Source organism: Alexandromys fortis, unplaced genomic scaffold, assembly GCF_014885135.2.
Source record: "Alexandromys fortis isolate MF-2015 unplaced genomic scaffold, M_Fortis_MF-2015_v1.1 scaffold_60, whole genome shotgun sequence".
Taxonomy (NCBI): Eukaryota; Metazoa; Chordata; class Mammalia; order Rodentia; family Cricetidae; genus Alexandromys; species Alexandromys fortis.
Window position 1 is genome coordinate 8,406,504 of NW_026067946.1, and position 11,506 is coordinate 8,418,009.

General features: G+C 41.2%; 1 protein-coding gene across 1 annotated transcript; it reads left to right on the plus strand.

Moving 5' to 3' along the window:
- The first annotated feature begins 415 nt into the window (after window positions 1-415).
- Tmed7 (transmembrane p24 trafficking protein 7) lies at window positions 416-10,707 on the plus strand. The gene is made up of 3 exons (XM_050149237.1): window positions 416-754; window positions 4,468-4,713; window positions 7,943-10,707. Exons 1-3 carry the CDS (start codon window positions 554-556, stop codon window positions 8,177-8,179), a joined length of 684 nt encoding a protein of 227 aa, XP_050005194.1. The 5' UTR covers window positions 416-553; the 3' UTR covers window positions 8,180-10,707.
- Window positions 10,708-11,506: the final 799 nt, after the last annotated feature.

Consider the following 11,506-nt stretch of genomic DNA (forward strand, 5'->3'; position numbering starts at 1 on the left):
CCCCGCTCCCCGCCCCCGCCCCGGTGAGCTCTTCGGAGTCCCTCGGAGCGTCCCCAAACTCGGTACTCACGGTGACAAAACGCAGCGCAAGCCCTTCACCACCGCAGCCGGGCGAGCAGCGAGACCACGCGCCCCTCCTAGGCAACGGTCGGCCACGCCCCTTCCGTGGAGTTCCCGCGCGGCCCCGCCCCTCGCCCAAGGAGGCCGCCCCCGCAACGCCGAGGCCCCGCGCGCTTCCACGTCCTCACTCCAACGCCTCGCCCGCACCCCGGATATCACATCCGGGTCGCTGGGGCCCGGCCCGGCCCCTTCCGCCGAGGCGCCCGCTGTACTTCCGGTCAGCGAGGCCTCTTCCTCCGCTGGTCCGCCGGCTGTACCCCCGCGTCCCTCGACTCTTCCCAGATCGGCGCCGGTTCCCTCAGCGCGACTCTTCGGAAGCCCGCGCTCGCTCCCCGTCGCACGCGTCGCTGAGGCTCGCGGGCCGGCGGGGGCCGGGCCTGCTGCGCGCGTCGAGGCCCCGCAGCTCCGTTGAGGCCGCCGCACTGCCGGGATCATGCCGGGGTCGGCGCCGTCGCCGCGCTGGGCGGCCGCAGCGGGCCGTTGGGGATGCAAGCTGCTTCTGCTGCTGTGGGGGCTGCTGCTGCTGTCGGGCCCGAGCGGCGCCTCCGAGATCACCTTTGAGCTGCCCGACAATGCCAAGCAGTGCTTCTACGAGGACATCACTCAGGGCACCAAGTGCACCCTGGAGTTCCAGGTACCCCGGACCCAGCCACTGTGGTTGGCCTAACCCGAGTCACATCGGTTATGGAGGCAGGGCATTGTGAATTTCAGAAATGCTTCCTGTGGCTGTGACATTCTCCGGTGCCATTCATTGAATTTGAGCACTATTAAATAACTTTCTTCTTTAAAAAATTAAGGGGTTTATTTTAAGTTGTTACTGCACACAAATGCCCAGCTCTACTCCTGTAATCCACAACTCCAGTGTAATCGGATATAATATAATGATCTTTTAGGGTCTGGGGGGGTGGTTTTTGTATGACCCCGGACTCTTGGTTACTGCAGACGTGATTGGAAGCTCTCTGTTAGGGGATTTTTAAAGATCATCTGTCAAGGGTGTTGTAAAAAAAAAAAAAAATTGTGATTACACCAGAGGCCCTTTCTCAGTTTGGGGACAGTGTAAACCAGGAACTTTTCTCTTCAGTGTGATTTCTTAAAGTAGACTAAAACAGTCTCCCGTTTTTGTTCATAGGCTCATTTAACATTCCCAGCAATTCTGGAGTGCTAGGTGGCTCGCAGTCACCTGTAACTAGAGCTGCATCCCTTTGTTATCCAACAACCTCTGGCCTCGACTGGCACTCACATGCACACACTCTCCCAGACACGCCCTTACACATAATTGGAAATAATAAACGTATTTTTTTAAAGAAGCGATAATAGCTTCAACTAGGTTAGCATAGTGCGGAAGGAGAAAACAAAAGGTAAAATCAACAGTCCGTGCTAATTTGTGTTTATATTGGTGGTAATACTTGATGAGGGAGGGAGGGAGAGGAGACTATATATTTGTGTATCAATTCTCAGCATATATAATTACAACAAAGGAATTGTAGGATGTAAGTCAGACTTTCCTGAGTTCAATATACATTTCTTGAACTTTATATCTACAGATAATATGCTTGGTGCTATAACAGTTTTTAAAAATCTCTTACGTATACAGAGTGCCAAATGTTTTATATATGTTCTTTCTCAAGAAAACTAATAAAAATAGAGAAGAGTTTGTATTCCTTTCAATTGGTAAAACAGAATCCAAGGTGGGCTTAGATCCAAGGTCACCCAAATTGTAAGGACTAGAAATGGGAGTCTCAAGATGAACTCCATTGTAGTACCGCCGAGAGTAGACACAGTCTGGATGTTAAAGTGCAATGCTACACGGCAGAATGCTGGCAGGGGACAAAGCACTCACCAGGAGAAATGTAGTGGAGCAGTGAGGTTTGAGCTGCCCGAGGAAGGATAATTAAGGTTTGGTCTGCAATCTAGCAGAGGAGGAAAGGGCACACTGAAGAGATAGCTTGAAAGTTCCAGCAGGCCTGGCATTAGGCTAAGCTCTGGTACTAAAATCTTAGCAGGTGGCACTGAAGTAGTAAGAATAGTTTTGCATGGGCTGGAGAGATGGCTGGGAGGTTTAAGAGTACTGGCTGCTTTTCCAGAGGGCCTGAGTTCAATTCCCAGCAACCCCTGTGACTTACAGCCTTCTGTAATGAGATCTGGTGCCCTCTTCTGGCATGCAGGCAGAACACTATACATAATAAATTAAAAAAAAAATTTGCTTTATGGCTGTGTGAGCTGAGAGTTCTAAGCGGTGATTTTGGATCAGATTGTCTTTTTTTCCCCCTGTAACTAACATGATTTGTATTTGGTCTCTCTGCTCTCCTGTAGCCCAATTCCTGACTCAGAGCTCTGCTCTAAAGTTTAGTTACCTGTGCCTATATGGCCAGAAGACAACTCAGACAAAACTCAGCTCTGGTATCTCTGGTTGCACGGTGTTCCTTTCACACCTGAATGGTCCTGGTCTGAGTACATCTGGCCCAGATGGCAAAAAGGAAGGGCAAAGAAGGCCCATACCTGATCTCTCCAGATCTCTGTGAGAACTTTTGGCAATGATGTTTTATATTACATTGTCTTGTAATAAACTAGGTTTATAAACATTTGCAGTGTTAGGTCCTGTGATATGTTGGCAAACAAATTCTGTTGAACCCCATTGTAAGTAGAGATGTTAGGCAGAGAGCTTGTGAAGTCTGGGGGTGACAACAGGAAATTGCTGAGGCAAGAGGTGGTAGGAGGGAGTGCATGCTGATATGACAGATCTCGACTCTTGATAGGGTATAGTGAGTGTTCAAAAGATTTTAAGTGAGGGTTTTTTTTTTTAATTGAAGGATAAAAATAGGACACCCCCACTCCCACCCCACAAGGAGAAATTGCAAGTTATGGGGTGCTGCAGCTGACATCTAATATACTGAGATTGCAGAGAGATTAGTCCTAAATGTGAATGTGGTATGGTGCCCAGAACAATACAGCCCCTACTACCAGGTTGGGAAACCCCATGTTAGAAGAGATTAGATTTGAGAACCTTTAGGCATTTGGGACCATAGTATATTGTGGATTAGTAATGGACGGTTTAGGATGGTCAAAAAAGTGTTGTGATCTTGTGAACAGATGGTGGAATTTGAGTTTGAGATGATACCCAATTTTAGTTGGAACGGGTGAGCAAATTTAGAAGAGGTACTGTTAACTAAAGTAAGGTTGCTTGTTTTTAAATTTGATAGAATAAATGTGGCTGGTAACCAAGTCTTTTTTTTTTTTTCAATTTGTTTTATTCAGAGTCCTGTAATCAGGTACGAATATCTAGATGTATTAGAATGAAGACATTTTCTCTTAGAAGAAAGGGTATTTACTTTTAAAGAGAAGGGTAAATGCCCTGTTTATTAAATGCTTTTTAAAATTGTAGCCCCAAATGTTTTATCTGACCATGTGTGCTGGCATACATGTAATCCCACCTTCTTTGTAACTGAAGTGGTGAGTTACAAATTTGTAGTAGGCCAAGCAGTGGTGGTGCACGCCTTTAATCCCAGTACTTGGGAGACAGGCTGATCTTGCTCTGGTCTACAGAGCAAGTTTCAGGACAGCCAGGCCTCAGAGAAATCCTGTCTCCAAAAACCAAAACACAAAACTAAAAGGAAAAAAAAACAAAACAAAACAAAACGTGTGCTGGCTGGAGGGAAAGTTTACCCGTTAAAGGCTTGCAACCAGATCAAGTTTGTAGTCGTTCTGATCAGGTTAGCAAGATCTAGTCCACAAGCAAAATCAGGCAAGGGATGTAGCTCATTGGTATATTTACATAGCATTGCACAGCCCTAGTCTTAATCCAACGAGTTCATTCATTTATATTTGTACTTGTACATGTTTGTGTGTATAATATATATGTGTACATTGTAGCTCTGCGAATACAAATTATATCTTGTGTGACTATTGAAACAAAAGGTCATATAAGTAATAGAAATTTCTTTGAAGTCTAACTTAGACCTCTTTGTCTTACTGATGTATAATGTCAATGGTATGCTAGCCAAGAGAATTAAAGCCTGAAATAACATTTCTGTACCATCCACTTTCATGGTTAGAGATTGCCAAAACTGTTGTCTCACCATTTTGTTTTAGCTATAGCAACCAGTACAGTTGTCTGAATGGTTGATATGATTACATTTCCTCTCTGCTGTTAGGAGGGGACCTCTTCACTTTCTATAAAGCTTTAGTTGAACTGAAATTTTAACTCTGTCTGTAATCCACTGGTAAAAATCAGGGTCTGTGAAGTTGTGATAGGAAGACCTCTGTCAGCCTTATTGTCATTTTAGCAAGAAACTTGGTTGGTTTTGTTTTCAAATGTTAGCTACTGTGATCACTGTAACTCTCTTCCAGGTGATCACTGGCGGTCACTACGATGTAGATTGTCGACTAGAAGATCCTGACGGTCAGGTGTTGTACAAGGAGATGAAAAAACAGTACGACAGTTTCACTTTCACTGCCTCCAGAAATGGGACATACAAATTTTGCTTCAGCAATGAGTTTTCTACTTTCACACACAAAACGGTGTATTTTGATTTTCAAGTTGGAGAAGACCCACCTTTGTTTCCCAGTGAGAACCGAGTCAGTGCTCTTACCCAGGTAATAAAAGAGTTGAATAGCATTACTTAAAAGGGGGAAGAGTACATAATGTAATAGCATGTATTCACTCCTTGATGAACATTGAATTTTGAAATGATTTAAAAATCTAAATTCCTGAAGATTAGACATTCAATAGATAATGAGACCTCTGTGGTGCAACCCCATGTTCAAAGATTTTATGAACCCCTAAGTGTAGAGAAAGGAAGAAGTGTTAACGTGGGTGGTAGCTCACAGCTCACAGTCTCCCGTTGCTGGGACAGAGAGCTGAAGATAACCAACCTAAGCGGGGAAGGGTCATTTTGGTTCATGTGTCTCAGTTTGCAGTTCTGGTCAGCTAACCTGTGGAGAAGTAGAACACTGCCAGGGATGCACAGGAGAGGAAAGTTGCTCACCTTCGCTGCAGCAAAGAGAGAGGAGGGGCCAGGATCCTAGTATACCTTTCAAGGTTGAACCCCCAAAGACATAACTCCATTTTTGTAGACATTGTCGCCTAAAGATTCTCTCTTCTCCCATCAGTGGCCAGTGCTTTAGCATATGGCCTTTTGGGACACTGGGGATCCATACCATAGCAGCCACTAAGATAGAAAAGTAGCAAGGCAAATAATTCCAGTGTTCTAAAGCATCTTCTTTCAGTTGTGAAGGAATGCTACAGTATCATAGATGGCTTTAAATATGGATGGAGTGTTGGCTTAGCAGTTAAGAGTGCTTGCTGGGTCTGTAGAGGATCCAGCAATCATCAGTAACTGTAGTTCCCCAGGATCTGATGCCCTCTTTCAGACCTTGGTGGGCATACGTACATGCAGAAAACACTCGTGTGTGTGTGTGCGCGCGCGCGTGTGCGCGCGCGCGTAAATGGAGAAAAAAAACTTAATAAAAAGAACTGCTCTAAATCATTAGAAAGATAGAAATAAAGATGAAACAAGATCAGCCATGTATTAATAATTATGGATATGGGACTCGCTATTTTGTTCTTTGAATATATATGAAAATTTTCACTTTTAATGATTTAAAAATTAGCCTATATCTCAAAAACTGTAGGAATGAATTTAACTTAATTGTAGTAATTTTCTCCAACATAACATTTCTCTGTTTTTTTGTTTGTTTGGGGTTTGGGGGTTTTTTTGTTGTTGTTGTTTGGGTTTTTTTTATTTTTTTTTTTTGTTTTTTTTTTTGAGGCAGGGTTTCTTTGTGTACCACTGACTGTCCTGGAACTCACTCTGTAAACTAGGCCAGCCTCGAACTCACAGATATCTGCCTGTTTCTGCCTCCCAAGTACTGGGATTAAAGACATGCACCACCACACCAGCAAGTATAACAGTTCTTTTTTTGTTGTTTTTTGGTTTTGTTTTGTTTTGTTTTTCGAGGCAGGGTTTCTCTGTAGCTTTGGAGCCTGTCCTGGCACTAGCTCTTGTAGACCAGGCTGGCCTCAAACTCACAGAGATCCGCCTGCCTCTGCCTCCCGAGTGCTGGGATTAAAGGCGTGTGCCACCACCGCCTGGCTCAAGTATAACAGTTCTTAATTCATGCTCCCTGACATAATCCAAGGGATTCTTACATGTTAATTGCTATATTGCCTATCAGAAGGTCTTGTTCTGTAGTCCAAGCTAGTCTGCAATTCACCACATAATCCAGTAGGTCTACTTGTGCTTTGATCTTCTTGTCCAAACTCGCCCGGTTTCATATTATAGGCATGCATACCTGGCAGTAAAATTTGAGTAAATAGGTTATTTCCTAATGTCTGTGTATCTTAATTAAAATTAAGACAGCCGGGCGGTGGTGGCGCACTCCTTTAATCCCAGCACTCGGGAGGCAGAGAGGCAGGTGGATCTCTGAGTTCCAGACCAGCCTGGTCTACAAGAGCTAGTTCCAGGACAGTCTCCAAAACCACAGAAAAACCCTGCCTTGAAAAACCAAAAACAAACAAACAAACAAATAAATAAATAAATAAAATTAAGACAAAGTTAGATGTGTCATAAATTTTTCCTACATGGTTTGTGAGATAAAATAGTAATGAATTGTGTTTCATTTCCAGGATTAGGTTTTCAACAGTAGAATATTAAACCCTGCTATATGTGTGTGTGTACATACATACACATATATATATTTAAAAAGTATAACCATTTTTAAATCAGATAACAATCATACAAAAAGTAAAATGTCATCCAAGTTGAGGACCACAAACCAATGTGTACATGCCTAGTACATTCAAGTTTCAGCATCACTATGTACACATTGGTTTAGTCACTGGCCTGACGGAGATTTATTTATCGAAGAGGTAACTGTTTAGAAAAAGATAATTCTGGAGCTGGAGCGATGGCTCAGCAGTTTAGAGCACTTGTTGCTCTTGCAGACAACCCAGGTTTGGCTCCCAGCACCCATGTGGTGGCTCACAACTGTCTGTAATTCCAGTTCTTGGGATCCAGTACCCTCTTCTGGATTCTTCTGGCACCAGGCATGTACATGGTGTACATGCACATATGCCTGCCAGACATTCATGTGCATTAAAAAAAACCCTAAAAACTAATGTGAAGAATAATGGTTATTCTCTTCCTACTGTCAGATTCAAAAGTTAGCTAAAGATGTTGATAATACTTTTGCCTGTTTAAAGTTTCAGATAACTTTGATTAGTTGGGTTTGGGTCTTTTGCATATTTGGTTTATTTTTTAGAGTATGCTGGTTGTGTCCTCTGCTCCCATTATTGGTGAATTTACTAACCTATTACTGTATTCTTTTTTTTTTTTTTTTTTTTTGGTTTTTCGAGACAGGGTTTCTCTGTGGTTTTGGAGCCTGTCCTGGAACTAGCTCTGTAGATCAGGCTGGTCTCGAACTCACTCACAGAGATCCGCCTGCCTCTGCCTCCCGAGTGCTGGGATTAAAGGCGTGCGCCACCATAGCCCGGCCTCTTTTAGTTCTTAAGAACCTTTTGAAATTTAATAGCCACTGACCCTAACTAAAAAAGGAAAATGTTCACTTCTGTTAGTTTGTGTCCCATCAGCTGCCTTAGAAGTGTGGCATCCTGGTCGGGGGAACAGGCCTCCTTCGGTGGTTGGCCCAGGGGAGTGTATAGAAGAGCATCGCTGCCAGGGCAACTAATAAGAGTGAAAGAATGGTTGCCTGTTCACTACAGCAGAATTAAACCAGTGAGAGATTCAGATGAAAAACAGCAGAAGAATATGCTAGGTATAGAACTATGAAAGACGTTAAACTAACTGGAAATGTTTCTGTTTAGATGGAATCTGCTTGTGTTTCCATTCACGAAGCTCTGAAGTCTGTCATCGACTATCAGACTCATTTCCGACTGAGGGAGGCTCAAGGCCGAAGCCGAGCAGAGGATCTAAATACAAGAGTGGCCTATTGGTCAGTAGGAGAAGCCCTCATTCTTCTGGTGGTTAGCATAGGGCAGGTGTTTCTTCTGAAAAGTTTTTTCTCAGATAAAAGAACCACCACAACTCGTGTTGGATCATAACTACGCTTTCAGATGCACCATTGCCACTGTAATTACTGTCCTCCAACTCTAGGTACTGAAGATTTAGCATTGGCAGCATTCTAAAACCCTTCTCATACGTGCTGGGAGAGATGTACGATGCAGATCCCCATGGGGAGAGGACACCTTTTTTATTTGTAAAGATGGAAAAACTTTGGACCTTAATGCAGCTATTCATATGAAATACCTAACACCAATGATCTACTTTTCTTGGTTTATATGTACTCTTCATACACTAAACTTTGGTATTCTGATTCCTTTTAGCCATTTAAAAACCCTTTTCTTAATAGGTAGTTGAGACTTTAAAAAACAATCTTAGATTTAATGTCTGTGTATTACAGAGGAAGAAAACTGCCTTTTAATTGTTTATAGTGAATAAAGTTGTGTTTTTAAGAAAACCAAAAGTGATTAACTGTAGCCAAGCCGTATTCTGCACTGCTTAATTTTATGGGGGAAAATAATCTACCATAGAACTATTAGTTAATATTGATACAATTTTCATTGCTATATCATGATATAATTTATTTCTTGCTAGTTTGGAAAATGTACAGGTTTTTGGTTTGTTTGTGATCTCTCATTCTATGATTTATAACTAGCTATGTTATTTGTTTAGAGGTGTTGCCGCCACTCAGAAAAAATGCATAATAGACCTTAAAAATCAGACCGTGTAACCTAGGATAAGGAATATGAGACACTACAGTGTGGGTAATGAAATAGAAACATTTTTAGTGAGTTGTCCGCGACATTGCATTTCCAGGGCTTTTACAAAGAAAAAAGGGGATCTGAGTCGTTTGAACGTTCTGGTCACGTCATTCCCAGCTTCAGTCTACAGTTGTGACCTGGTACCACATAGGTGCCATACTGACGATGTGGTGCACTGAGCAGTCAGTTTTTCCTCTTCATTTCTGTCTTCTTTCTACAGATTCTGACTAGCAGCCCTAAAAATTACAAATTTTGAATGCTGTGAATGTTTCCTATTTTAAAGTCTTTAGAATTGGTTCTACTGTTTGTGTCTTACACTTGTGTGGATTAAGCTGATTGAAATGAGATTTTGATCCAAGTATTCAGAATAGGATACATAGTGATGGAAAATTGTATAGGTAGCAGGCTTCTCTTCTGTTGAAAAGAGGACAACATGGCAGTTGCTTTTCAGTCGTGCCTCTTCACCACAGGTGATGAGAATCAGAGAGTCTCATGCTGTGGAGACTTTAACACTTGACATCATAGGATAGTGACTGACTAGCGATTCTAGTTTTTTACCATTACTGACTAGAGAAGTTGACTCTTAAATTTAAGCCATTTTAAGATGTGCACGCGCACGCACACACACTTCTGCATGTAAGAGCAAAATGAGTTCAGGTTGTCTTGCTTACTAATTTCAGATGTCCCAGTGTAGAAGAAGTAAACCTGTTTTCCATCTCTTAGGGTCTTGACGACTAGACCACTACTCCTTAAACAAACTTTACAAACAGATTAAGAAGAGTTTAAGATTTTGGAGATTTATCCATTTGAGTTCTTGTATTGAAGTTGTCCTGCAGCTTTTTAAAATGTCTCATCTACTTAGCTGTGAATGTTTTAATCACCAATGTTAATGTGGTTACTCAGCATGGGCACATATTAAATGCCATATCTGGTTGCCATGGGCTCTTCAGATACTTTACACTGTAATTAAATGGAGTCAGGTATAGATTCTGCCAGGTTTGGCATAATAATGCCCTCACTTAATCTGTGCCTCTCAAAATGTCATGATAAAAATGATTACTATAAATCATTTTTAATGAAACCATGAGTCAAACATGAAATCAGCAGTTACCTAATGTCAGAAATAGTATGAATTTAGTTGCATTTCTTAATAGCTCACTAAATTTTGACAGCGATCTGTTCAACTGGTATGAATATATAAGAAAATACATATCCAACATAAATGCTGTGATATTGTTTTCCTCCTATGATGTATTTTGTAGCTTGTCTTTTTTTTCTGTAATCTTTATATAAGTTGTTGCAGGAGTTTGAATTTTCCAGATATTTTTTGTTTGGACATATGACTAAATACATATTTGAACATCATAATTGTATTATTTTTAAAGTAAATAATGGAAAGCAACTTTATACATGAGTTATTTCAATATGAAATATTGAATGAAGATATGTTTTAAGATATTGCTTTGCTAAAAATCTAAACATTCTTTTGTTCTATTAAAACTATAGTTTGTGGCTTACAACTTTTCCTTTGGGCTCAAATAATCACCTTTGAAAATAGTGGACTGAAGCAGTTTACTGAACGGTTTCATTTATGCCTATGCTATCCATCTTTTGTTTCAATTTCTTAAATGTATCATTTATAGTTAAGTAGGATAAAGCTATGAGTTTTGTTTTCAAAAATTAGGCAAATTAATATATAAATAATACAAAGGATTTTTGTTTACTTTTGAAAAATAATTTTCTCTAAAGATGGCACCACAGGATTGCATCAATCAGTTTCATGTAAAATAAAAAATTTTAAAAAATCAGCTAATTGACTTCACTTGTTTCTATCAGAATTTAATTCTTTCTAGAACTCCTTAGAAATACACAGCTCATAGTACTGTTTCAGACTGGACAGTGTTAATATGTTAAATGGTTTCAGAGAGGAAAGAAAGACAAAAGAGATTAGCCAGTGTGTAGCAACTGACCAGGTGTGGTGGCACACAGACCTTTGATCCCGGCACTCAGGAGACATGGGCAGGCAGATTTCTGAGTTTGGGGCCAGCCTGTCTACAGGGTGAGTTCCAGGACAGCCAGAGCTAAACAGAGAAACCATGTGTGCTTCAAAAAACGAAGACAAAGAACAAAAATAACACAGCTCATAGTATTGTTCTGCAATTGTTTTTGTTTCATAAAGGAGGAGGACATAGGAACTAACAAAAATATTATAAAGAAGGGTGCAACCACTGCTTTGTTTTTTTATCCTTAAAATTCTTAATGAAAATGTTCATGGAAGACATTGATACCATCAGTTGGTCTAATTTTTAAGTCAGCTAACTTAGATTGTTTAAAATTTAATAGCCTTAAGCTGGGTGGTGGTGGTTTGGGAGGCACAGGCAGGCAGATCTCTTGAGTTCAAGGCCAGCCTGGTCTACAGAATGAGTTCCAGAACAGGCTCCAAACCCTGTCCTGAGGGAAAAAGAAAAGAAAAGAAAAAAAAAAAACTTATAGTTGACTTGCCTTCACCCCACCCACACAGACTGACAAGACATCTGGTTCCTGGGCAGGTCTCCGCAAAGAGGAAACTTACAGTTTGTGCAAACTGGCATTTGTTGAATATTTACT

Coding starts and splice junctions, on each gene's coding strand:
- Tmed7 (XM_050149237.1), top strand. CDS start 554: ATGCCGGGGTCGGCGCCGTCGCCGCGCTGGGCGGCCGCAGCGGGCCGT. Junction 755..4,467: donor AGTGCACCCTGGAGTTCCAG/GTACCCCGGACC, acceptor ACTCTCTTCCAG/GTGATCACTGGCGGTCACTA. Junction 4,714..7,942: donor GAGTCAGTGCTCTTACCCAG/GTAATAAAAGAG, acceptor GTTTCTGTTTAG/ATGGAATCTGCTTGTGTTTC.